At 52.5% G+C, this 25,678-nt stretch overlaps 12 protein-coding genes across 12 annotated transcripts; 4 read left to right on the forward strand and 8 right to left on the reverse strand.

The window, feature by feature from the left end:
- Positions 1-33: 33 nt before the first annotated feature.
- PFLUO_LOCUS726 (uncharacterized protein) lies at positions 34-1,661 on the reverse strand (the record flags this gene model as incomplete). Its single annotated transcript, XM_073784922.1, has 4 exons — positions 34-133; positions 181-705; positions 761-1,518; positions 1,572-1,661. The coding sequence occupies 4 exons, from the start codon at positions 1,659-1,661 to the stop codon at positions 34-36; spliced, it is 1,473 nt and encodes a 490-aa protein (XP_073634822.1).
- A 260-nt stretch (positions 1,662-1,921) lies between these two features.
- Positions 1,922-2,986, forward strand: PFLUO_LOCUS727 (Protein cms1; the record flags this gene model as incomplete). Its single annotated transcript, XM_073784933.1, has 5 exons — positions 1,922-2,231; positions 2,284-2,461; positions 2,518-2,616; positions 2,667-2,719; positions 2,808-2,986. 5 exons carry the CDS (start codon positions 1,922-1,924, stop codon positions 2,984-2,986), a joined length of 819 nt encoding a protein of 272 aa, XP_073634823.1.
- A 528-nt stretch (positions 2,987-3,514) lies between these two features.
- Positions 3,515-4,608, forward strand: PFLUO_LOCUS728 (uncharacterized protein; the record flags this gene model as incomplete). The annotated part of the gene is made up of 3 exons (XM_073784944.1): positions 3,515-4,001; positions 4,071-4,299; positions 4,377-4,608. 3 exons carry the CDS (start codon positions 3,515-3,517, stop codon positions 4,606-4,608), a joined length of 948 nt encoding a protein of 315 aa, XP_073634824.1.
- A 709-nt stretch (positions 4,609-5,317) lies between these two features.
- On the reverse strand, positions 5,318-6,263 carry PFLUO_LOCUS729 (Rho- protein rac1B; the record flags this gene model as incomplete). Its single annotated transcript, XM_073784955.1, has 6 exons — positions 5,318-5,381; positions 5,457-5,689; positions 5,769-5,949; positions 6,027-6,085; positions 6,145-6,177; positions 6,234-6,263. 6 exons carry the CDS (start codon positions 6,261-6,263, stop codon positions 5,318-5,320), a joined length of 600 nt encoding a protein of 199 aa, XP_073634825.1.
- A 554-nt stretch (positions 6,264-6,817) lies between these two features.
- Positions 6,818-7,242, reverse strand: PFLUO_LOCUS730 (uncharacterized protein; the record flags this gene model as incomplete). Its single annotated transcript, XM_073784966.1, has 3 exons — positions 6,818-6,962; positions 7,011-7,123; positions 7,186-7,242. The coding sequence occupies 3 exons, from the start codon at positions 7,240-7,242 to the stop codon at positions 6,818-6,820; spliced, it is 315 nt and encodes a 104-aa protein (XP_073634826.1).
- A 279-nt stretch (positions 7,243-7,521) lies between these two features.
- PFLUO_LOCUS731 (uncharacterized protein) lies at positions 7,522-9,833 on the reverse strand (the record flags this gene model as incomplete). Its single annotated transcript, XM_073784977.1, has 6 exons — positions 7,522-8,231; positions 8,283-8,548; positions 8,600-9,037; positions 9,090-9,404; positions 9,464-9,570; positions 9,630-9,833. 6 exons carry the CDS (start codon positions 9,831-9,833, stop codon positions 7,522-7,524), a joined length of 2,040 nt encoding a protein of 679 aa, XP_073634827.1.
- A 329-nt stretch (positions 9,834-10,162) lies between these two features.
- PFLUO_LOCUS732 (uncharacterized protein) lies at positions 10,163-14,685 on the reverse strand (the record flags this gene model as incomplete). Its single annotated transcript, XM_073784988.1, has 3 exons — positions 10,163-11,540; positions 11,626-12,442; positions 12,495-14,685. The coding sequence occupies 3 exons, from the start codon at positions 14,683-14,685 to the stop codon at positions 10,163-10,165; spliced, it is 4,386 nt and encodes a 1,461-aa protein (XP_073634828.1).
- Positions 14,686-16,637: 1,952 nt separating this feature from the next.
- Positions 16,638-18,974, forward strand: PFLUO_LOCUS733 (Rho GTPase-activating protein; the record flags this gene model as incomplete). The annotated part of the gene is made up of 7 exons (XM_073785000.1): positions 16,638-16,823; positions 16,904-16,957; positions 17,020-17,626; positions 17,677-18,390; positions 18,440-18,678; positions 18,734-18,804; positions 18,863-18,974. The coding sequence occupies 7 exons, from the start codon at positions 16,638-16,640 to the stop codon at positions 18,972-18,974; spliced, it is 1,983 nt and encodes a 660-aa protein (XP_073634829.1).
- Positions 18,975-19,753: 779 nt separating this feature from the next.
- Positions 19,754-20,847, reverse strand: PFLUO_LOCUS734 (uncharacterized protein; the record flags this gene model as incomplete). The annotated part of the gene is made up of 3 exons (XM_073785011.1): positions 19,754-20,234; positions 20,307-20,414; positions 20,489-20,847. The coding sequence occupies 3 exons, from the start codon at positions 20,845-20,847 to the stop codon at positions 19,754-19,756; spliced, it is 948 nt and encodes a 315-aa protein (XP_073634830.1).
- Positions 20,848-21,775: 928 nt separating this feature from the next.
- Positions 21,776-22,443, forward strand: PFLUO_LOCUS735 (uncharacterized protein; the record flags this gene model as incomplete). The annotated part of the gene is made up of 4 exons (XM_073785022.1): positions 21,776-21,781; positions 21,877-21,932; positions 21,990-22,137; positions 22,201-22,443. The coding sequence occupies 4 exons, from the start codon at positions 21,776-21,778 to the stop codon at positions 22,441-22,443; spliced, it is 453 nt and encodes a 150-aa protein (XP_073634831.1).
- Positions 22,444-23,359: 916 nt separating this feature from the next.
- PFLUO_LOCUS736 (Eukaryotic translation initiation factor eIF-1) lies at positions 23,360-24,150 on the reverse strand (the record flags this gene model as incomplete). Its single annotated transcript, XM_073785033.1, has 5 exons — positions 23,360-23,374; positions 23,432-23,565; positions 23,626-23,718; positions 23,803-23,877; positions 24,123-24,150. 5 exons carry the CDS (start codon positions 24,148-24,150, stop codon positions 23,360-23,362), a joined length of 345 nt encoding a protein of 114 aa, XP_073634832.1.
- A 367-nt stretch (positions 24,151-24,517) lies between these two features.
- Positions 24,518-25,278, reverse strand: PFLUO_LOCUS737 (uncharacterized protein; the record flags this gene model as incomplete). Its single annotated transcript, XM_073785044.1, has 8 exons — positions 24,518-24,598; positions 24,652-24,668; positions 24,727-24,824; positions 24,890-24,901; positions 24,961-24,977; positions 25,037-25,068; positions 25,128-25,178; positions 25,242-25,278. 8 exons carry the CDS (start codon positions 25,276-25,278, stop codon positions 24,518-24,520), a joined length of 345 nt encoding a protein of 114 aa, XP_073634833.1.
- Between the last annotated feature and the right edge of the window lie 400 nt (positions 25,279-25,678).

The raw sequence follows: 25,678 nt of genomic DNA on the forward strand, positions 1-25,678 counted from the left end.
GGTCGGATGTACATATATCGGTTCTGGAAATGTTCATGGCGGCATGGCCAGTCTCATGTCCTGCTGCAATTCCTTGGGCAAATGCTTCTGGGCAAGAGAAAACACCGTGGTTGCACTGTTGATATGGCGTTGTCTGGGTCTCATTAGCAAAATTCTTCCATGTTGCAGCAAACAACTCACCTTCTCATCAACGCGGTGACGTCGCTCTCGTCGATGGTTTTCCGTCCAGCATGCTTAGAGTACACGGACAAGTCCTGGCTCACTTGCTCAAAATACCATGAGGACGCCTGCTCGATTGCAGCCAGTGTGGCCTTGCTGATTTTGGTCTTTGATCCTGTACGCGCAAAGCGAGTGGCCAGCTTCTTGACCACGCCTGCAGGCAAATTCGGTACGGGAATCCCATGTCGAGAAATCTTCTTTTCCTTTGGACCCTTTGTAGGATGGTCCTCGCCTCGCAGCCCTCCCCCAACAATTCCCGGGCTTGCACTTGGAGACGCGGCAAGTGGGAAGTTCATTCCGAGTCCCCAGTCGGCGCCGGCAGCATCATCTCCATTGTCGGACGGGACCAAGCCAGCCATTGGTTCAACATCCGCTGCAGATAACTGGAATCCTTCAATGTCGATCTCCGGCTCCTCAACCGCAGCGGCGTTCGGGGATGGGAAGTCCAGATCAAACTGAAACCGGCCCAGATCCTCCGTTTCTCCCCTGTTGTTATATATTGTCAGAACATGTTCCATAGACCACGAAATGCGAATCTTACCCTCGATCAAAGTCACCGCCACTAATCATCGTCTCATCGGGCTCATCGTCATCGCCCACAAGCCCCGTTTCGTTCCCAGCGTCGAAGTCGCTTTCCAATTGAGTCTCCTCGAAATCCCCACTGATTCTGCCGGCACGACTCATCATTGACAGGCGTTCCCGGTCTCGAATGCTGAGATCCCGGCGCGGGTATTCGACAGACTGGTAGGTGAGATCATCGTCCTCGAAAGCCAGCGATAGCCGCGGAGGGCGCGGATCGGGGCTCGTCTCGCTGCCTTCGTCGTCCCCAACGTCCATAGGTAAAGATAATCTCGGTCGCGGGATCTCCGGTTCATTGTCGAGCTCGTCAATCTCATCGATTACTTCTTCCACAGGCTCGGGTGTCTTCTCCTCTTGAGGCGACGAGCGAATTGGCTTAGAAATCGGTGCAAGCGCTGATACAGCCAGACTAGTCAGCTTGATACTCCTGAAGATATTCTTCCGCATTTCCCTACCTTTACCAAGGTTCCGCAAAATATCAAACGTAGTCTCCCGCTGCATTCGTCCGCTTCGCCTGCGATCCCGCCCAGGGGTATTCGCAGCGCGTTGCTGCCGCGCACGAAGGCCATGTGGCGTAGACGGCGCAGGCACGCCTCTTGACCGTGGTGTATAGCGAGATGGTGTGTAGCGAGAAGCCGACCGCTGGGTCAACGGAGTGGCCGTGGTGATGAGACGACTTGGTGTGAGAGGATATCGTGTATGACTCGGCAGGCGCTGGAGCTGTAAGGAACGTCAATACCTGTCCGAAATATGGCAGGCTATGGGCGACTCACTCCAGTCAATGTGGTGTCGCCTGACGGAGTGCTTGCTCCGGCACCCGAGTTGCGCAGTGACCGGCGGCCATGCGGGTTGGGGGTAGACATTGGCCCGGGATGTGATTGTTAGACCGCAGCTAGAACATGGAGAAGGAACTGTTCCAGATATGGAGAGAGTGACAGGGAATACTGGCACGACACGATTAATGGATAAGCAATGTTGTTGTTTGCTGCAACCGCGACTTGATCAACAGCGGGCGGTCATGTGATGACTCCAAGGTTCTTATCGATAAGCAGGCATTTTTACTTTTCTTGCGACGGACCTGGAGGAAGCTCGCTGTTCTTCAGACACACGGGCACTGTTCACCATGCCCGACGAAAGCGCCCCTAGTGGGCTTTCAAATAAGATTGACAAGAAGCGCAAGAGACAGGCCGACGAGTCCGCTGCCTCCAAGCAAGACGCAGCTCCGCCATCAGCCGATGCACCGAGCAAGAAGAAGAAGAAGGCAAAGAAAAACAAGAAGGAACAGCCAGAGCAGGATGTGAACCGAAAAGATGGTGTTGATGAGTCCATTGGCAAGATGGACGGCCGATTGCTCGCAGATCACTTTGCGCAGAAAGCAAAGAAGCTGGATAAAGAACTGTCGGCAGTGGAATTGAGTGATCTTTCTGTTCCTGGTGAGTATCAATTCTTATACTGTAGGACAATTCGGGTGCTAATGTACTGCAGACTCTGCTTTTCTTGATGCATCCTCGTTTACCTCGCCTCGAAGCCTGGATCAGCTTCCTACGTTTCTCAAGTCATTCAGCCCCAAGGGCGTTGATCTGTCCAAGTCTGCCAAGGAACCGGGCACGCCTCATACACTCGTGGTGACTGCGGCTGGTCTGAGAGCCGCTGATACAGTGCGGTGAGTGGCATTGGTAGATTGGAGCCTGGCTACATGCTGATCATTGCGTTATTCAGAGCACTGCGATCTTTCCAGAACAAGGAGTCTATTGTAGGCAAGCTATTTGCCAAGCACATCAAGCTGGACGAAGCCAAGCAGTTTCTTCAGCGAGCTCAGTGAGTCTATCTACCACCCTTGATACAATATATACTAACACGCAAACTAGAATGGGAATTGGGGTTGGTACGCCCACCAGAGTGTCTGATTTGATCGAGTCCGGTAAGTCAACACGCGCATTCGACCACTGCATAAAAGCACCCAATGGTCACAAAGACAATGGCGTTCTGACTCTCCGTCATTTCTACAGGTACTCTCAAAGTGGATGACCTGCAGCGAATCGTCATTGACGGATCCTACATTGACCAGAAACAGAGAGGAATTTTTGACATGAAGGACACTCACCTGCCCCTTTTGCGGCTTCTAACCCGTCCAGAGCTTCGGGAATGTTACGGGAAATCGAAGAAGTTGCAGATTGTGGTCTTTTGATGATCGGGAAGGAGGGTGGCAGGAACGGTGGCGTCTGGAATATCAGTCAGCTATATATAATTGTGTAAGGAATCAAAAGGACTTTCATAGACTCATGATTCTCCAGAAGTGGTGGTTTTTGAGATTGAATGGACCACGCCACTTCTTTTGACACTTTGTGTTCCGGCTTGTTGTTGGATAGGATATGTTCTTCTGTGTCCTGTATGTGGCTGATGCACCCGGATGAAATTGGAATGATCTCTCTGCCTCTTCGATCAAATTCCGAATCTGCTTGATCCCTTATATACCTGACATATTTTATCAAAATACATGGCGAAGCCGTGGAAGAAAAGAAGAATGGTATACTTCATCTACCCAATGGGGGACGATCAGTCAATCGTCACCGCCTTGAAGCAACCGGCAGAAAGGAAAAAGTGCCCATTCTCCGCCTGATTTTTTTCTGATGCAACTTCCGACGTCAACCATTCTCTATCCCCCATATATTCATTATAGCCGGCTACGTGCATAGTCTCTTCGTTGGATTTCACAATGGGCAGCAGCAGTGACAAAAAGCGCAAGCTCGTCTCGAACGACGCGGAGCCTGTTGAGCCTGAGGTCAAGAAGGCGAAGAAGGACAAGAAAGAGAAGAAGTCGAAGCGCAAGGCCATTGAGGATGACGACAATGTTCCTTCTGTCGAGGAAGTTGCTCCTGCTCAGGATGACGTGAAGGTCAAGGAGAAGAGCTCCAAGAAGGAGAAGAAGGACAAGAAGGACAAGAAGGAGAAGCGGAAGCACGATGAGGATGCCGAGTCTGCTCCAGCTGAAGAGATGGACGTGGATGGAGAGAAGAAGAAGGCGAAGAAGGAAAAGAAAGAAAAGAAGGACAAGAAGGACAAGAAGGAGAATAAAAAGGACAGCAAAGAGAAGGGCGACACCCCCGCGACACAACCAGACACAAACGCCGAGGTGACTGAACCAGCCACGGAAACAGATGGCGCAGCCACTCAAAAAGGCAACCGGTTCATTGCATTCGTTGGTGCGTGGAAAATTTCCCTTTCATTGTATTGCGATTCGATCCACCAAACTAACTATTTGACCCCTACAGGAAATCTCCCATACTCAGCCAACATGGAATCCCTGACCAAACACTTCGAGAAGAACCCACCAGCGGGAATCCGCGTCGCCACGAAAAAGGAAGACAGCCGCAAGTGCCGCGGCTTTGCGTTCATTGAGTTCGACAACTTCGACCGCATGAAGACCTGTCTCAAGCTGTACCACCACTCCATGTTCGATGACGGCAAGTATCCGGCGCGGCGGATTAATGTTGAGTTGACGTGAGTTGTTCCCCCCTGAACGAGCACTGCTTTTACGTGATGTGCAGACAAAGCTAACTGCGCTGTTGTTCATCCAGTGCCGGTGGAGGGGGCAAATCCGACCACCGCCAAGCGAAGATCAAGGCCAAGAACGAGAAGCTGAACGACGAGCGCCAGCGCGACGCGCAGAAGATCCAGAAGGACAAGAAGAAGCACATGACACCTGCGCAGCAGGGTAACGGCGGCACGGGCGCCAATGCGGTTGGGGATGATCAAGGCGAGGATATGTATGCGAATGTGCATCCGAGCCGGAGACCGCGCATGCATTGAACTTCAGCCTGGCAGTAAAACTTCAACTCTGCAGTCTGTTGTTTTCGCATGTTCTTCTGGTTTTCGGAGTGGGCGCTTAAAAGTATGTCCTGTCTCTCGGATGTGTTTGATAGAGGATACCATTTTTCTTTTGCATATTTGTTTTTCTTGTGGATATCCAGGCAATGAATCATACCTGCCGCTCTCTGGATTTGTTGATCCTTGTACGTAGCTTCACATACAGCCGAAGTTTGGCGAGGACTGGCGTCTGCAGTGTATACACAACAGAGTATAGAGCAACTACAGACCCTAAATGACTTCTGCTAAAACATAACACCCAGCTGTGCAGAACAGGAATCAAATCCGTATATTGCATATCCCGGAGCTATGGCTACCATGTAACCAGAAAAGAAAATGACAAGAAGCAACAGTCGCCCAACAATGGATGAACGATAGAGCAGATCAAACCTCGGCGGGAATAAGTAACAAACGCCCTTGCAAGAGGGGGAAAAGCAAGATCAGGTTGGTGGATGCGAGACAGAGACAGCGACACGCAGACAGAAAGCATAGAGGCCGAGCAGCCAAGCCTCTAACTACCCAGACGCCGTATTAACTATATATTTGTTCATTATAGAATACGAGAAAGAAGAGAGGGAGAGAGAGAGAGAGAGAGAGAAAAGGAGGAAAAGGGAATAGGAGGAATCATAGCACGCTTCATCAAGAACGAAATCTACAAAATCTTGCAATGGCGACGGCCGCCGGATTTCGTGGGGGGACGCGGGTTGAGGACGGCCCTGTATATACCAAACAAACACACCGTCAGTAAGAGAAGCAATGACTGATTTTCCATGGGGATGGGATGGACGAACCGGATAGCTTCATCAAAGACACTCTTGAGATTCCGCTGTGTCAGCGCAGAGCATTCGAGGTACTTGTGCGCGCGGATATCCTTGGCGACGGAGAGAGCTTGCTCGTACGAGACGGCCTCCATCTTGCGCGAGCGCAGAGCGTCGGTGGTGGCGCGATCGTCGCGCAGGTCGAGCTTGGTGCCGACGAGGATGATGGGGACGTTGGGGGCGTGGTGCTCGATTTCGGGGAACCACTGCTGTCGTTTAGTATGCACGCAACTCGAAGAAGGGGGGGCCGCGGATAGGGAATAAGGGGGTCAGGGGGGGGCGCACCTTAGCTTGCACGTTATCAAAAGACGGAGGGCTGACAATCGAGAAACAGATCAGGAACACGTCGGTTTGCGGGTAGGACAGCGGGCGCAGGCGATCGTAGTCTTCTTGGCCGGCTGTATCCCACAGGCCGAGACTGATCGGCCGGCCGTCCACCATCACGGAGGCCGTGTAGTTGTCGAAGCTGGAACCCCCATTATTAGCTGTCTGGGCGGAGTGTTTGTTTGTGTGCGGGTAGGGGGGAGGGATTGGGATACGAACACGGTGGGGATGTATTCTCCAGGGAAGGCATTTGTTGTGTACGAGATGAGAAGACATGTCTGTCGAGGGAGTTAGCTTCAGCGTTCCTGAAGACAGGAGAAGACAGCAGAAAACCCACCTTGCCCACTGCACCGTCACCGGTCACCACGCACTGTCTGACATTAGCCCGCGCGTCCGTGAAGCTCGTGCGTCAATTCGATCGCTCACCTTCAGCGATTGAGTAGCCGGACCCGACATGGCGAGTTCTGTGTCTGTGTGTGTGTGTGATGCGCCAGGCAGTAGTACGGGGGAGGGGGGTCGGATTTCGCGATAAGGGAGAGCGGACCGAATGGCAACCAGACGGAATGAGAGATAAGACCGCTGGAGAAAAAGGGAGCGAAAAAGAACGAATAGGGGTATCGATGGGAGAGTTCGTTCTTGGATCCGCTCCGTATTGTCAGGGGCGACAGAGAGAGACAAGCAGCAGCTGTTCTAGGTGAGGTGAGGCGAAGGAAGGAGAAAGGAGGGGAGAGAGGGCCGTGTAGTGTAGCAGTAGTGGAGAACACTTAATTAGTGGCTTCGTACCTCACGAGCAACCATGAAGCGATGCAAATAATAGAGCAGTGGGGGAAGATGAAGAAAAATGAAGAGAGAAAGTGGGAAACACGACTACTGCATACGTTCGATCTTGAACCTCCAACGGAATAACTATAAATAATTCTTCCCTAGAACGAATCACCTTCCCGGTCACCGTTGCCCCCGATCACATCGCCTAGTAGTCAACCAACTACAGTAGCGAAGCTGACATTTTCTTATAGCCGGCACACCTGCGTTGATCCCAGCATATTGCCATTCCGCAACTCCATCGGTTTGTCCGCCAGGGGACCCAGCTTGGCCGCGAACTCTTTAAAGTAGGATGATTGGACGTGTGTCTTGACAGCGGCCTGGTTCTTGTATCTGTGCTGACGGTCAGCGACTTCCAAGCCATGATGCCGACGCTCTTACCTTTCCACCACTACGATCTCGTTCTTGTCTTGGACCCGGAAGGCGTAGTAGAGTAGCGTGTCGGGCTCGTTTTCTTGCACTTTCCGGACCACTTCGGTAACTAGCGCGATGACCTATCATATACGTCAGGAATGAAATGGCCGGGTGAAGATCAGAAGCGATGGGGGGGGCTTACCTCGTCGACCTTGTCGGCCTTGGGAAAGAGCACGGCGGAGACATTGACTGCGGACATGGCGATGGGGATGACAACACGGTTGGCTGTGTTGGAGTACGGTCGCAGGAATTCTCGCGATAGTTATAGAACGCGGCTGGTCCGGATAACAGTACCTCGGGTCCCCTCCCATGTGGGTCAATGGCATCAACCAAAATCAACTGTCGGACCTCGCTTGACCCATTCGGAGTGATTCATTGCGGGGAACAAGAAATACATAATAGAGAAAACACTTTTATTCAATGAATCGGCCTGGTATCGTCGCTGGAAACGCCCGAAGAAATAAACTACCCAACTAATCTACAAAACCGGCGGAGCCACAAACGAGTCCGGAAACCCCTCAAACACCCAGTTGAGCGAATCAAACACCTCCGAGAAGCCGGCCTCGCTGAAGAAGGCACCACTCTCATCAAACTGCGCGGGGAGCATCAAGCTCGGATCCTCGAGCGAGCTGCTATCCTGCTGTCGCGGGAACGGTCCCGCCGTAGCGGACACGTCCTGATGCGTTTCCTCGATGCTCTTGACCGGTCGGAACCGCTGTCGCCAGCGCCAGACGGTATCGTACACATGGCTCATGCTCATGCGGCAGCGGACTTTGAGCTGAAGACCGTCTCCCTCCGCGGGTAGCTCGGGCCCCGCGGAGTTCCACATCTGCGCGAGGATATCGGCCAGCCGGACGGGGCGGTCGTGGTCCATGACGCTGATGCGGCGGATCGCGGAGATGGCGCCGTTGAAGAGCAGCTTGCCGTGGTTGAAGTCGATGTGGCGGCTGAAGCTGCTCTTAAGTAGTTTCATCAGGGCAAAGGCGGCCGAAACGATCATCTGTAGGATGTAGTTGGTCGAATGCCCGATAAGTTCGCCGGGCGAGGTTTCTAGATCGAGCACCCGGCCCAGGAATGATGTCGTTGCGATGAAGAGCTTGGTTAGGTCGTCACTGCGTGCACTTGACCCTAAAAAGACAAAGTATCGGAGATGTAGCTCCGCAGCGCGCAGGTGGATCATGTTGATGGCTGGCAATGAGGTAAGACAAAGAAGTAGCCTCAAATGGGGCAGAGACTTACGCGAGATATCTCGACCAAACTCAACCTCCATTTCTCGCAATTCGCTTTCCAGGATCTGAACGATCACCAGCTTCTCGGCACTGATGAACTCTGCCGGTTCTGGTTTGCTACTGTACAAGGACTTGGTGACGCGGTCACAGAATTTCTCAATGCGCAACCGGATCCGAAGGTCGTCGGGAAGCCGATAGTCGGCATCTGTTAGGGAGGCAGGCTCAAGAGCCCAATCGTAGTTCGTGCTGGGTGGCTGGCCATACCCAGTCGCCACGCTACAGACACCCGTCAGTCGGTTTGTCACGAGGACTGGACGGAGTACTCACTTCTGTGCTACAATGTTACAGATCACCCAGGTGTGCAGTCGATCTTTGAGCGCCTCGCCTTGAACCTCCATTCGGAACGTGGTGAATTCCTCCGCCTGGACGGGACGATGTAAGCCCAACTGCATAGCAATCTGCATCATCAGACCGCTGAGCATAAAAGTTGCATCTGTGCGTTGGCTCGTCGTGGGCAATGGCCATGTGCACAAGACACACAGAGCCTTGACGACCCGGTAGTCCTGCGGGACGCCGGTGATGGTAGACCATAGCAGCCGGCTGAATGGACCCGACAGCGCGGTCAAGAGGCCGGGTTCAGATGGAGATCGACGGCTTGCAACGCAGATGATAGTCCACGCCAACAGAGGACATCGGTTCAAATACACCTCTGGCGGCTTAGGAGGGTTCAAGAGTGGCAGAAAAGGGTGGTAGTATGTGAAGTATCTGAAAATGGCAAATCAGCGATGACCGTAACGAAAGTGTAAGATAATCTGACTGTTCGTAAAGCCGGACTACTCGCGGACGCGAGAGAGAGATATCTTCCAATCTCCATGAATTCTCTTCTTGCGATACAATAGATCCGTCCCGTTGCATGGTCAAGGGAGTCCCTATTGACGGCTGCGGTTCTACCGGCACCGAGACGGGCCGGGGCCGATCGACACCGGCAACTGAGTCTCGGCCGCTGAGGGCATCTGCCGAGCATGGTGACAGGTTCTCGCTTGCATGGCCGTCGGCCATCTGCTGCTCGTGAGAGGGATCCGTCAACCGGCGACGGAGATCAGCAATCTCCTTTTCCATTTCGGCATTGCGTCTATGGAGCTAATCAGTAAATTCCAGGGAAATAAAAGAAAGACATAGATTCCAATTGACCTTCTTTTGGAAATCCGCTTGAATGACTGTTCGACCTTACAGTCAATGCCCAGCCTACGGCAGCGCGAGCACGCCGCTGCAGGCGCCTGGACGATATCACACCGCAGCTGTCGACCATGTGAGCGATGTGTATTCGCAAAACGCCCTTTTGGAGCGCGTGGCTTACCTTCTGCTGTTTACACTCGTTGCAAGCCTTCCGGTTGCCCCCACGGCGTTTGGCCGGGACCGGGGTCTTGTCCATGTCAAACTGTTCCGTGACGGGCACAGGTGGCCTAGGCAGTCCGGTCCGAAGGTCGCTCGGAGTGATCACAGAAGTGCTGTGGGCGGACCCATTGGCAGCCAGCAGGTGATTCCGATAGCCCAGATCCATTAGTGATCACCCTCCCTATAAAAACCGCCGTGCAGCATGAACGGGTCGAGAGGCTTATGCCGGAAATCGGCACAAGGTCGAGTCTGCTGGGGTGGGCGGTGGGTCTGGCTGATGGTTGCCAATGAGAATGGGGAGTGAGAGGAACAGGACTCGCGCAGGCCAATCAATGCGAGCGGGCGGATGGGACGATATCGGCGCATGACTCAGCTGGTGCCTGAGGCGGATATTTGTGCTACGGCTATATGTAGTGCCAACCTACAACGAATTCTATGCTTGCTATTCTAACAAGTAGCATATTTTAAACCATTAGCCTCTATCCAATCTTCAAATCATGACTCGTAGAGCTCCTTGAATGCACTTTCCCTCCCGAGGAGTGCCTTGGGAGTATCAAATTCAATCAGCTCTCCGTCCCGCATCACCACAATCCGATCAAAATCCAGTATAGTCTCGAGTCGATGAGCAACAGCCAGGATCGTACAGTCCGCAAATTGTTCACGAATGATACGTTGCATCAATGCATCGGAAACAACATCAACGTTACTCGTTGCCTCATCGAGCACGATGACCTTGCTCCCGCGCAGCAGAGCTCGCGCGAGACAAAATAGTTGTCTCTGCCCGTGAGAAAAGAAATTCGCATCGAGCGCCGTGTTCAATCCGCCTTTTGTTTCAACGATTTCCCACAGTTCAACGCGGCGAAGAGCCTCTTCGATCTGCTCAGGGGTGCTGGTGTTCCACGGGTCCATGTTGGCACGCACAGTGCCGTGACTGAAGAAGGGTTCCTGTGGAATAGCATTGAGAGCAGTACGTGTAGTCTGTCGTGAGATGCGAGTGATATCCACGCCGTCGATGAGGATCTGACTCTGGGGATCAACTTCCAACATTCGGAACAAACTTGCCAGAAGCGAGCTTTTCCCACTACCACTGCGTCCACAGATTCCAATCTTTTGGCCGGCTTGAATAGATAGGTTCAAACCCCGAAGGACAAATCTCTGGTCTTCACCCGTTTCATAAGATGCATAGACGTTGCGAAACTCGATTTTTCCCTTGGATGGCCAGGACGACAAGTCGTTGGCTGTGATTGAAGGCCGCTCTTTCTCCTCTGATCGGTTTTCATTGGCGGTGTTGGCGACAAAATCTCGGATACGGGCAATAGCACCGATCGAGGTCTCAAGGGTAGCCCAGTTACGGAGAATCTGTGACAGTGATTGACTGAAGGTGATGACGTTAAGAATGGCCAGACCGACATATCCAGCGCCAAGCTCGCTGCGCAACTTGACCACGAGGACCATAAGGATAGCACCAAGGACAGCTACAGACAAGTCCAGTGCCAGTTCCAGCCATCTTTGAATACAGAAAAGCAAGTAGAAAGGTTTCTGTGACGCATCCAGCAGTGCCAGGTTCTGGTTTTCAAAGTCAGAGGCCCAGCCAAAGGCGCGGATTGTCACCAGGCCCGACAAGCTCTCGATAAACTGAGAGAACAGCGGTGATTTTGCCTCCAAATCGAGAAGTCGCATCTGGCGGGACGTGCGCAAGTAGAACTTTTGCAGCATCCACATGAAAAGAAAGACGGCCGGCATCACGGCGGCGAAGTAGCGAGCCGAGACACACATCAGAATAGCAGACATCAGCCCGCTCGATAACGACAGCACAAAATCGGTGACGGAGTAAGGTAAGTCGTGATCAATCAGCGTCATATCTTGGCTGAATCTGCTCATGAATCGCGGTTAGGATGAGCTCGCAAAGTTCAAATAGCAGAGAAGTTCTTGAGAGGGAGCCCGGGGGATACACTCACCTGTTAGTTGTGGTACCAATATCGACAGAAGTGAAAAATGAGAGCGGCGCATTCATCACCGATCTCAGGAGCCGCTCATGGAGGCTTTGGGCGCTCTTTGGCGCAAAGAACAAGACGTAATGATAAACTCCACCTACAAGACCAACGGTGGAGACTATGGCTAGCATACCGTAGAGGCCTAAGTAGAACCCGTTGACACTGCTGCCGCTTTTCTCCAAAGAGCTTGTCCAAAGGTTCACCAAGAACTCGCTCAGCTTGTACGCCACTCCTTGAAGTACAAAGCAGGACATCCAAACAGCAGTCGATGCCCAATGCACTGAACCGAAGTAATATAGATATAGAGAAAAGTCGCCATGCTGTCTGGTTAACTCTTCCTCTGTAGGGTTGATACCGCTCGCGTCCTCCAAACCAGCCAAGGCCACTGCAGCTGCTTGATTTTGTGGGTTCGTTTCGTCATCGCTGTTGTCACTTCGATATCGTGCTTTGAGCAGCGCCACGTAGCCGCCACTGGCCTCAAGCTCCTCCAATCTGCCCTGTTCTGCAATAGAACCATCGCTATCCATGGCGATAATATGGTCAGCATAAGAAAGCCTGTGCACGGCATGTGTGACTAGTATCACAGTTGTTCCCAGTCGGCGAAATAATCCTTGTCTCGAAAATAGCTTGGTGAAGATGCGCTCCTCAGTATCAGCATCGAGGCCAGAGAAAACATCATCCAGCATGATCAAGTCCTTGCGTGCGTATACAGCACGAGCAAGCGCCAAACGTTGCTTTTGCCCACCGGACAGGGAAATTCCGGAGGAACCGACTTTCGTTACTAGAAATAGTAAGTAACACTGCAACTAATCGCTTGGGAGAAATAGGCTCACGATGGCCGTTTGGCAGCTGGGCAATATCATGGTCCAAAACACACGCCCTCACAACTTCGTTGTACCATGCCTCGTGATACACCGAGACACCCAGGATATTATCCTTCAAAGAAGTGTTGCGGATCCAAGGTGTCTGATCCACGAATGCCGTCTCTCGACAGTTAGTGTAAAGAAAGCCCTTTGTTGATGGTGTTTCTCCCAGAATCCCTTTCATGAGAGTGCTTTTGCCGCAGCCTGTAGGGCCAATGATCATATGAATTTGACCTTTCGCAACACTCAGGTTGACATCGTGGACAGAAAAGTCCGCATCCTGCTTCCATGAGACATTCACATCTCGAGCAACAATCACTTCCGATGACAGCATAGAGCGGTTGAGGTTTGTCAGTTCTATCCCATCCGAGCTGGACTGATCATGCTGAGTTGACTTCGGAGATTCTTCTAAGAAGATACGATGGTCACGTCGAGTCTCGGACTGAAGAAATTCCTGGATGCGGTTGAGAGACGCTAAAGCGGCGTTCATAGAAGGAATAGAGCGGATAAAATCGTTGACGGGCCAAGCAAGAAGTGACAACAGCGTCAAGACCGTGTAAGCGGTATCCGCATTCAAGACATGCGCGCCGTCTGGGTGAAGTGCATAGACAGCGAACGTTACAAAGGGTCCCAGTGTAAGGAGAAGGTTCGCAAGGAAAACGCGCACGATAAGTAGCTTGCGAAAGAGTTCTGCGTCCTTGAGCTCCTTCACTCTCAGTCCCTGGACAAGGCCCGCGAGCCAGTCAGTGAAACCTAGCATCTTGACGGATTTCATCGATCCCAACATGGTAGCTGTGACATCAACTCGTGTCTGAATGCTCTCCATCCACACTTTCTGGGCAAGACCCATGAACTTCGCAATGGATATGATAGCCACAGAGGAAAAAGCCGCGAGGGCAGCCGGTGCGACAGATGCAATTCCAAGCTGGCGAGTCAAAAGGTAAAGGGAGATGGTCAGCTCAATAGGCATCGCCCAAAGATTGTTGATATTCTCAAAGCCATCACAGATGGATTGAACATCGCTGGACATCAAAGTCACCGCAACCGACTCATCGAGTTCGGTGATGCTGAGATCGACTGTTTTGGCATAGATGAGGCTGATCAGATTGCCCCGGGCGCTCGTCACAAAACGATAGGTCATATGGTAGTAGATACCATTTGAAATAGCCACGCCAAGGAGCACCACGAAGAACGCTCCCGCGAGACCCCAGCCAATACTGTCGGGCTGGGACTCGTCACCTGCGAAGGAGATAGTCCTCGTAAGCAGAAAAGGTTGGGTGTATCGGAACCCAATCTGGAACAGACGAGGGACCACGCAATAGAATATGGGTTTGAAGTTCGCACGCAAAACAGCCCAGAAGAGAGCCCTGCGAGTGCCTTGAGATGCGACGCTCCAGGAATGCTTCATTCGCCGTTGAAGCACCTCTGAAGACATGCCACGATCGATTGGATACAAGTCATGGTTGTGAAGAACACGGCGAAAGCCGGAGGTCATGAGTTCGTTCAGCCAAAAGAAGAACGATTTACTGTAAATGCCACTGGTTTCTTCGGGCGATAAGTCGCGGTATGGTGCCAGCAGAATGCTGCGCTTTTCAATTGCCTCAGCAAGTAGAACCATTACCTTGACACTAATCATGCAAGCGAAAAGGGAAGGGATAGATCTGCCATTTGAGTCGAGAAAAAGGGTTCGCACTCGAGCGATGTCAAAGACCAATGTGAGGAGAATGTAGCCATTGATGATCGGGGACGGGCGAATAGATCGGGAATGCTCAAGATGGGAGAGCAGACAGAGACCTAGACTAGCGATGAATGCCAACGCCGACGCTGCGATTGTGGTAGCTGTGCGGAGGGACGGGCTCAGGATGTGTAAAATTAACAAGGCCAGATGAATCACCGCAAACATTGCCAGGAAGGCTTGTTTACTCTCGCGCAAGAATCCCCCCGAGGAGACCTTTGGCCGCTGACCATGCAGACTGATGATGCGATATGGCAGGCATAGTAAGAGCAGTGCCGACGGCAGCAGCGAGAGGATTGTGTCTTCAAAAAGTGGTGTAAAATCGAAACCGGCGGCAGTTACCGGACCAAAGGATTTGAGGTTGTCATGATTGAGGCCCGACGAGGTATTCCTCAAGATACTGTCGTGAAGCACAAGCACCGACATGAATCGTTTTGGAAAATGAGAAACGTTGCCAGAGGCGAAGGACTGCAGAGTGAGAAACTGAAGCAATCAAATGGTGGGTGAGAAGACAAGGAAGGATCAAGCTGAATTTATGATCTTCCACTGGGAGTCATCATTCACCAGGCAACAGAGATAAGCGGTGATAGCGGAGGCATCAAGATAAACGTGATCGATCGATTGAAAAAGAGGGAAGGGCGCCACGTTGGATCGGGAAGGCGGGGTTATTGGGCCCGAGAAAGGCGTAGTCTGGATATGACACAGTTCAGCCGCATTGATTGGGAAATGTATCACGGTTGGTGTATCGATCTGGCAAACGGATTCTAATCATAGCGAGTATCCTGAGTATATAGTAACTACTATACTGTACTATCTTTCCCAAGTCTTTTTCCGCTGCCAATCCTGACTACCCCGGAGTAGTATTACGTATGATCCACCACAAGAGGGGCTAGAACGATTAACTACATATTGGCGTCTGCACCGGAGTAATAAAGTTTAACCATCGCCTCAATCTGATCGCTATTTCAATTCCCGCGAGGGAGTTGGTCAGATATCATGACGGCGTTCAAGGTCATCATCGTCGCGGGAAGCATCGCCGGCCTCACGCTGGCGAATATCTTGGAGCAATATGGCATTGATTATTTCCCCGTGGAAAAACACTTGCACATCCCCCCCCCCCGGTAAGAGCCAGTATCGGACTCATGCCCTATGGAATGCAAGTCCTGGACCAGCTTGGCCTTCATGATCACGCGGTAGCATTGAGTATGCCATTGGGTGAGCTTCGCTGTTTTGACTCGCAAGGAAACCTGGTTACTTCAGAGCCACTTGGCCCAATGCTGGAGGAACTGTAAGTCCCATGAGATCTTTGGTATTTATAGACCAAATAACTCAATCTTTTTTTTTTTCTTTCTCTCGGCGACGCTTTTTACAAGGTAAAGGGGAAAAAGTCTTCCTAATCACCTATAAAATTGACATTTGCTGATTGACATACTAGGTGAACCCGCTCACTGCTCATGGTGGAAATTCTGCAATCGAGTCGGCTGCTACTCTCGCAGATCTATTACGAGAGGCACTGGAAACAAATCCACAGCCCGCCGACAATACTTTTCAAAGGGTGTTCACGGAGTTTCAAGAAAAGCGACGCCCCAGAATGGAGGAGTTGATGAATACTACTTGACAGGTTCAGTGTCTCGAGGCAGCCAATAACTCTCTAATGGCGTTCCTCCACTTGAGAGTGCTTGAGCCAAGCTGGTTCTGAACTCGTTGCGAGTAGATTCCTACACGGATCGACTCCAGGCCACCTTCTGCGATAGTCGGACGAAAGAGCTGAAGACGACGCTATCTAGAGAGCTGCATAGAAATAAACCACCGTCAATTGACATGGATACTCAAATGGGATTTTCTCGCGCTGTGATAGGTGTATATAACTAGTAGAATGATCTGTGAAGGAAGATAAGTCGACATAGGGCTTCCTGGGTCTGCTGACCATAGTCCAATGGTGTCTCCAAGGACATGCGCATGGATTTCAGCCGGCGACAAACTGTCAGTCATTATGATTGATTTCCCTACTTCCGCGGTAACATGGATCTGCGTTGTCTACCAGTGCCGATCGCAAGCCACAACGACGACTGTGGCTGAGCAGCCGAAAGCAGTCAACGGCCAGGCACAAGTGGAGAGTTGGTCCATTACGTATTGTTCCTGGCTGCAACAACCAGAACTCTAGACGGCGAAATCAGTCGGAGCCCCAGCTCAACAGGCTCCAGCGTTTAACTTCTTTTCAAACTTCTTTAGTGATCGGATCGGCCGCAAAGTGGCCCCACCGTGTCATCGATAATTATAGCTTGGGCGACAACACTTCTCCTTCTCTCCCTCCCGCTCCCTCTCTCTCTCTCTCTCTCCCTCCCTCCCATCACCCTCTCCCTACCCCAACCCACCTCATGTCCGACACGGCCCTCCCTGAAGGCACTGCGCTGCCTACGCCGTCTCTGCGAGATCCAGATGCGCCCCCATCCAGCGCTGGTCGCTCGTCGCTTGGGGCCTCCGGGCCCGACCAGCCGCCACAGGAGACGACGGCAATCCCCGATGAGATCAAAGCTCGGCTGGACACAGTCGTCCACTCCGAAGTGAGCAATTGCCCCCGGCTGCACTCCATGTGCGCAGCTATGCCAGGGATAGCGACTGACAGAACGTGTGTCTCATGCAGATCGGCGTCTTCACCCTCCTCACTCGATTGAAGCAAAGTGTGGCCTCCGCCAGAGTGCGTCACTACCATGAAAAGAATGCCCATGGATTCGCATGCGCTAACATATACGGTCATAGGATTTTTCAACCTTCTTGAAGAAAAGAGGCGCACTAGAGGACGAACATGCTCAGGGGCTGAGGAAGCTGTCCCGCGTGATCGGCGATGCGGCCTCACGCAGCGAGAACCGCCAGGGCACCTACAGTTCCAGCTACAAGGACATCCACCGACTGCATGACCGGATGGCCGATCATGGCCAGCAATTCGCAGTGTCCCTGGCGAAGATGGCCGACGACATCGCCGAGCTCGCCACCAACGTTGAACGCGGTCGCAAGCAGTGGAAGCAGACTGGACTTGCTGCAGAGAAAAAGGTCGTCGATGCCGAGGCGCTGGCGGAGAAGGCCAAGGCCAAATACGATACGTTCGCGGAACAGTACGACCGTGTCCGCACGGGAGACCGGCAAGGCGGTAAATTCGGACTCAAGGGACACAAATCTGCCGCCCAACACGAGGAGGATTTGCTGCGCAAGGTCCAGAATGCGGACAGCGACTATTCGTCCAAGGTCCAGGCTGCTCAAGAAGCCCGCCGGGAACTGGTGGCTACGGGACGACCGCAAGCCGTGCGCGCTATCCAGCAACTGATTGAAGAATGCGATTCGGGTCTGACCCTGCAGCAGCAAAAGTTTGGTATGTATCGTCTGCGTGCTGTTTCTGGGTTATTAACTAATTGTGTGCAGCCGTTTTTAGTGAGAAGCTGCTACTGGGACAGGGTATGTGTGTCAACCCGCTGAGGACTAGCGATACCAACGGGGCGCTGGCGCCAAAGAGTCTGTCCGAGGTGGTACGCCAGGTGAACAACCAGAAGGACCTCCACGATTACATCTTGAGCCACGAAGGAAACGCAGGCTCCGTCGCCTCGGATGAAGTCAAATATGTGCGTCATCCGACCCTCGGTGGTGGATCAACAACGACAGCGGCACCGTCGCAACCAACCACCCAACCCAAACCCCAGTCCACCATGCCCCAGTCGACCGCGCCCCAGTCATTCTCCCCGCAAACCATGGCGTCTCCCATTGTCCAACCCCCGCCAAGCGCTGGAGCAAAGCAACCACCGTATCCCACAGAAGCAACACCGCCATCTGGACCTCCACCAGGTCAAGCTCCTTACCCTGTTTCAGGGCCACCGGCTTCTGATGGGCCTCCACCCCTGGGCCAAATGCCGGGCCATGTACCAATGATGATGCCACCGCCCAAGAGCAACCTGCCTCCGCTGAAACCGGTTTTTGGCGTATCGCTTTACGACCTGTACACCCGCGATGGAACCGCCGTACCGATGATTGTATACCAATGCTTCCAGGCTATAGAGCTGTTTGGGTTGGACATGGAGGGTATATATCGACTGTCGGGTAGCGCCAACCATATCAACCACATGAAGGCTGTTTTTGACAACGGTGAGTTTCGGATATCAGCAAGTGCTCAGTATCGCTAATCATTGGATAGACTCGTCCCAAGTCGACTTCACCAACCCGGAGAACTTCTACCACGACGTCAACAGCGTGGCCGGGCTCTTGAAGCAGTTCTTCCGGGATCTGCCCGATCCTCTGTTCACATCACAGTTCTACGCTGATTTCGTCAATGCTGCTCGCATCGACGATGATATCCAGCGCCGAGACTCGCTGCACGCTTTGATCAACAGCCTCCCCGATGCGCATTACGCTACGCTCCGCGCCATCATTCTGGTTCGTCTTTCTTCCCATCATGTTGATCCACCACCACTGACTCACCGCGCCGCAGCATCTCAACAAAATCCAAGAGCATTCCTCCCAGAACCGCATGAACGCAGGGAACCTAGCCATTTGCTTCGGGTATGTCTCCGCCAACTATCCAGACTGTGTACAATCACTAACATCCGATCTCATGCAGACCAACCCTCATGGGCGCCAACTCCGGAGGCAACATCGCCGACGCGGGCTGGCAGGTCCGCGTCATCGAGACCATCCTCGTAAACACCTTCCAGATCTTCGATGACGACTAGATGCGATGTTCTACCTTCTTTCCGTCGTCTAGCGGGAGTTCCGGCCTTGTTGGCCCTCTCTAGGTTTTTCTTATATGTGATATCATGTTTCAATTGCTGCCCCAGTGTCTGCCTGCCTACCTAGTCTCCAGCCTCACCCACCCACCGTTTCTTTATTTGTTACTCTGTTTGTGCCTTTTCACCCTCCCTGGAGACGCATTGTACATACACATCATGCACCGGTTCCATTCTTAATAACCCTTCCTGTCCTGTCCTTGTCTTCACTAATGCAAATCGGCGAGCGAGAAAACAAACATGCTCTTTTCCAAGATGGTGTACAAAGAAAGGATCGGCCTAGGCTAGCCAGGAGATACGCACAGTAGTTGTGTAGACAGTCGAAGCTCGAGGGAGAACATATATTGCTATGGTACATGAGGTGATAGATCTCTTCTATATCAAGTGCTTCTTTGGAGTGTACAAACAGGGGAAACGGAATCGCTTCAATGGAACAAAATACTCCGACCGAAGCGGTGGAGATGGGAACGGTGGAAATAACACAGTCGGTATGGGAAGAAAGATGAGTGGGTTGGTGGTGGGAATCAAGAGGCCAATTTTCTCTTGGTTGATGCCAGGAACAAAGAAACATAGTCATGACCAACTCCCTTGTGGAACAGACCTGCTTTATTTTTTCGATCTCTTGTTTTGGCGTGAAGTGGATGATGCAGGACATCCAAGCCCCATTTCTAGTGGCCTTTTCTGGCTCAGGATGTTTTGTATGTGTGTGCGTCAATCCCAAGACTTTATTTCATCCCCGAACCCTCCCGGATAGCCGAAAGACGCTCGGTCAAGGTCAACCCGGGCTTGAAGTAGGGGTCCGTTAGAAGGGTGTTCAGGGTCGTCGGGCTGACATGGCCCCAGACCTGCCACCCAGAATCGTTGTTTTGCCAACGGATCGACTGGATGACCACATACTCGGTGCAATCCTGCTCCTTCGCAGCGGGAGCAACGTCCTTGTTGCTAGGGCGAGTGGACTTTTTGCTCGTGGCCTGTCGACTCGTGATGCGTAGGACGACCTGGCGGATACCCGAGTTGGGGAGGTCGGGCAATTCCGACGCTCGATCCGACATGACGCGCATTCCTGTGAAGTATGTGCCTGGGGTGCGGAGGTACTTGAGCAGAGACCAGGTCATTTCCTCTCCTTTGGGACGGGCCTCGATTTGTCCGGCCAGGTTATTGGCGAGGTTTTGGCAGCAGATGCGACGGATTTGTTTGGTATCGCCTCTATTTTCCACCCGCATATTAGAACCATGTACTGTCTCTCTCTCTGAACAAGGGTTCATGGAATGCACTTACTGTGCAAATGCGGTGTACATATCCTTCTGCAGAGCGCGCGCAATCTTGCGTCGGTCCCGGAATTGGAGTGGAAGATTATTGCCCTTACTTTTGCAGTATAGAATCACTCTGTGCAGAAATTAGCCCTCAGGACACAGGAAATCGATTGCACCCCCCGCAGTCCAAGAACTCGAAAAACTCACGAAGCAATATCTTGGAATCTGGACTTCAGCCACGCCCATTCCATTTGTAGCCTCTCCCGGGGCTTTTCGAAGATCGAAGGCATATGCCTCCACAACGGCCGGACAAAGGTACCCGGCATAAAACCAATATCATTGGGCAATTCGGTCTGCTCCATCTGTCTGGTCCGTGTCTTCATCGAGGGCTGGCTCGGGTTCTTGATTGCCATGTTCCTGTTTGGTCGCATTGCCCAACGCTGGGGCGACTGGGAGAAGGACCGGCATTGGTAGGAAACCGCGACGCGGGAGTGAATGAGAGTTGCACTGCTGGGTCGTGCGGACAGCAGGAAGCTGCCGGGGGGCAGCCGGAGTGAAGAGGCCATGGCGAGCGAGCGTGCTGGAGGAAGAAAAGGGAAACATCATGGTCCGGCGCGGGTCACTGGAAAATCCGCAGAGGTCACGTGCCGCTCCGGATCATTGAAGAACTAAACACGAGACCCGGTCCTCCTCTTGTTGCTGCGAGCAATTGCTGGTTTTGGGTGATTTGCTTTGCAGTTGTACAGCTACAGTTATTTCAGCATACAGGCAACGCCACGAATCAGCACTGAAAATCTCATACCGCCAGTTAGGGGCTCCTCCCCCCCCGGAGCTTTGACAGCTCGACGACACGTCCAGACCCTCGCTCCTTCGATAGGACCTCCAGCACCCTCTCCCCTCTCCACTCCTTACGTCTGGTCTTGTGCGGCGGCCACACATGCCGTGATCAAAACCAAAAGGCTGGCTCCTCCTCGACGTAATGCGTCTCCACCACCACCTCCTCCTCCTCCTCCACAGCCCGCTCACACACTTCGCGGGCCTGACCTAAACATTCCGCGGCTTGTGGCAACGCCATCCGTGCTTCCCTATTCTTCTTTCTCCACATCCGCACCGCATCGCCAGTCCAAAGCCGTGGCGTCCTCTCCAGCATCAACCATCGTCCCGCCGTCCCCGCCGTCCCCGACCTCCTCCACCTCCCAGACCCCTATCAGCAGTGATGCCGGCCACGGAGGGGCGTCAGCCCTACACCCCCGTGTGGCGGTCATTCTGGGCGTGGACCGCCGGTGGTACATCCCCTTGCTGGTCTGCCGCGCGCTGAGCACCCTGCCCGCTGCTTGGTGGGGGTTGCGGTGCGCGTTCACGTTCCTGGCGGAGCTGCTGCATATTCGGCCGGGGATGGGACGGGAGGGATGGGCGGCGGTGATTGTTGGGAGTGTCGGACAGGAATGGGATGTTGAGCGGAGGTTTAGGGTCACCGAGGTGGCTTTGGCTATTATGTGGGTATGTAAAGAAACCATGCTTGCTGCATTACGCCCATTCTTCGTTCTTGAATCGTGAATCATTTGGTTCTGTAGCTGACGCTTTTCTCGCCATAGTGCTGTGCATCCGCATATCTTTCCTATTTCTTCGCGGATTGTATGATGTCTCGATGGTGGGTGTTTCCTCGAACCAGTGTCCTGTTTTATTATGTGCTGATCCAAATCGCCAGGCTTCTGAACTACACCCCTCCAGCTGTTGTGATCCGTCTCCTGACCACAAACGGGTTAATTGCATATATAACGTCCTGGGTGCTCTACCTCTCCGGCGCATCGTACGATCCTCGACTTCTCCTCCCAGCCTGGATCTCTATCACAACTGTGCGTCCTGGCCTGATCTCTTTCTCTCCTACAAAAAAAAACCCCTACTAATACAATATCCAGACCTTAACCTTCGTCTACCACGCCACCCAAAACCACGCCACCATCAAACGCGAAACCGCAGCCTCGCTCCTCGTTGTCTCCGTCGCGAGTTTCGTCAGCATGTCCTCGCTCCTTCTGCAATTGCATCTGACTCGCGAGAACGAGCCCGAGGTCCCTGTTTTTGTCATTACTCGCAAATTATGGGACTGGGCCGTGGCTATTTTCCTACGCATGCGAGTCGCTGATACCCGCGCCGAATTGTAGGTTTTTCTTATTGCGCTTCTCTCTACCTTGCTTTGGGAGGAACCGGCTGCCGTTTGTTTTTATTTTATTTTTGTAATAGGTTCCCTGGAGTTGTACAGATTCATATTATTTCTTCGGGCTCGATGTTTGGCACTTGATATCACTTTTCCTTCTCGGGATTGTCTTTTTCTCATACAGAGCGATCTTTGATAGATCTAATATACCGTCTTTCTCGGAGTCGCATGGGCATGTAAATCTACGGATCTGTCTACAGAGACTTCTTCAGTGGCCAGTCACATTCCTTGTTGCCAAGTGAAGGTAACTAGTAACAAACGGTTGATTGTCAGAAGAAGTGAAACTCGAAAAAACACAAATCAAGGAAGACGGTAAGGACCGACAGCACGGTTCAGCAAAACACGCTTCTCATTCAATTTGAATCTCCTCGGGGAAACAGAGACACAGAAATATTCTCCCTGGAAGGAAGGAGATAAATCTGCGAGCACTGGTCCCGACATCTCCCCCTGCAAAGCAAATGAATGAGAACAAAGATAAACACAAAAAAAGAAACGTGCGAGTCATGAATGGAAAGCATTGTCTGTCTGTACAGACATGGGTATCTACCAACGCCTCGTTCCGTCATAATCCCATCCTAAAAATAGCGGTCTCGAACCGACGAGCACCCGCGCTCTTCCCCATACAACATGGGCCGGGGGAAAGAAACATGAGATGGATAGCGGGGTTCAGGTCGACGAGTGGCCCAGGTCTAATATGCCAGGCTCAAAGTGACGGGGGAACAGGATGCAGAGCATTTGATCGTTGCGAAGGCCAAATGTGCATGGCCAGCGGGGTGAGGGATACAAAGCGCACCTCCTATCCCACCGCCCCCAGGGCAACATAGACTGGGAAGAGGGGACGGGAACAAGGCATGTTGTCGGGATTAGAACCCATGGACCTAGACACGGCACAGGTTAGAGATGAAGTCACAGTGGGAGTGTCGACGGCGACATACCTTGATGGTCTTGGCATCCAGCTCGAGGCCCTCCTTCTTGTCGGTCAAGAACTCCTGAACATCTTTTCTCTGATCGCCCTGGAGCTGAATCACCTCTCCCATCTCCAAGTCGCTGACGATGGTGCCATTGCAAGCTGGAAGGGGGAGGTTAGCACGCGACATGACTCAAAATCAAAAAGCGAACAAAAACCTACCGAACTTCTTCTTGATCACCTTCAAGATCTTCTTCTGATCAAACTTCTTAGGAAGACCCTGCACGGTAGTCAGAGTCTTACGACCATTGCGCTCTGTACGAAACACGGCGGTTAGCAACACACCCCCTCTAAATATAAGCGCCGACGAATCGCGACCGTGTGACGGGGCAGACGTACGCTGAATCCGTATGTGGATGTAGTTTTGAGACTGTTTAGTCTCGCCGGTGTCTTCGTCAGCTTCGGCGAAGGGGTCTGCGAGGGAGGCAAGGGTGTCAGCTCAGTCCAGGAGTAAATTTCTACCCCGCCGCAGCGATGTACGGGAATAGCTTGGGCGACAGGAAAGGTTCGTTACTCAACACCAACAGGCAGGGCTCTTAGGTAGACCATGATAGAGTTGTCTCCTGGCATACAGAAGAAAAAAACACCGCGTTGTTGTGCTGTGTAGCGGAACCGGAGTGGGGAGAGGAGGGGGGAGGAAAGGTGGCGACCCAACTTACCGAAGGTCTTGAGGTTTTCGATGGACATAAACTCGGACTTTTGCAGGAAACGGCCTTTAAAAGCAGTGTTTGTAAAGAGAGTGGGGTCTGGGAAGTGAGTCTCTGGGAAAGATCAAGCGATCGCGCGGTGAGGTGAGAGTGCGAGGAGTTTGGGGTGGAGGCTGAATGGGTTGACGAGGAAGAAAGCAGAAGTGGGCAAGAGCCTTTTGTCCCGCGCACCACGTGACCCGACTCGCGTAGGTTGCATTACGGATGGATCTCTGCGCCCAGGACGGCAATACTATAATATTGGTACATGAATATTATATAACACACACGGAGCAAATCCTCCTCCTTCCCTTGCCCTTTAGTTTTTCTTTTTCAAGCGACGGTTGTGGCGGGAAAACATGGGCGAATTATGCGCCAGGGGCAGGAGCCGGCGCAGGGGCAGCGGGAGCCCGAGCTGCGGGCGGAGGCATGAAGAGCGGCAAATAGGTCTGGGAGGAGTGGTCAGCAAGCGGGAGAAGAGCATGCGACGCTCAGGACATACCACGACCAATGCCATCACTATAAATCCCGCAGGTCAGCAATCTTGGTCGATCAGAGAGTAGGACAGGGCACGAACAGGACATCAGCACCGATGTGTATGCTGGCGTAGAAGCCTTCTTCTTCTGCGCCGGGGTTTCTGCCAACCAGGTCTGGAAAGAAAAGACGAATGCGACCCTGGAGACGTGGTTAGAACACCGAGGAAGAGCCAATGGGTATGGAATGTGCGATTGCCCACTTACCATCCAACCATTCTGTGGAGGCGACGGCTGTCAATAACAGTATTCCATCTAGAAAAATGAGGCCGACTCACCGGTTCCTCATGAACATCTGGCGGTGAGAGGATTAGCATGCGACGGGGACCCAGACACGCACGACCAAGCACTTACCGCTGCCATGGGCATGGTGCTCGACATGGTTCCTGTTATGTCCCCTGATCAGTTTTCCATTGACGCAAGAGTCACGGGAGGGAGGATGTACCGCCCAAGTCGCCATCGCTGTCGTTCTTGGGGGGCTCGACATAGGGGATCGCTGCAATGGAGAGAGTGGATTAGCCCGACACCAATGACAATGGAAACTGGACGCAATACACACCGAGATCAGCCCTGCGCATGTCTTTCTTCGACGCCATGGTGATGGTGTTCGGAAGGGGAGGGGGGGAGGAAGTGACGGGAATGGAAGATGTGGAGTGCGAGATAACGGAGTTGCCGGCCGAACTGGAGAACTACGCTAAGGAGACCACACTACGCGCTATGTACTACTAGGTCTAGAACAGTAGGAATATGATTATGGGTAAATCATTTGGTCTTACTGTACTAGTCTTATCACACTCACTCCATGATTACTCCCGAATCCTGTCGTCGCAGGGATAGCCGAGAGGTAAGCACAGCCTTTCGGATCGAGATACTCGATGTGGCAAAACATCGAGACCACGACGACTGTCATGACTACGATGTCGGGCAGTACGACCTACGGATAGGAAATCACACAGACGACTATTCATGTTTGAATCTATAGTGATCGTAGTTAAC

This window comes from Penicillium psychrofluorescens, assembly GCF_964197705.1.
Source record: "Penicillium psychrofluorescens genome assembly, chromosome: 1".
NCBI lineage: Eukaryota > Fungi > Ascomycota > Eurotiomycetes > Eurotiales > Aspergillaceae > Penicillium > Penicillium psychrofluorescens.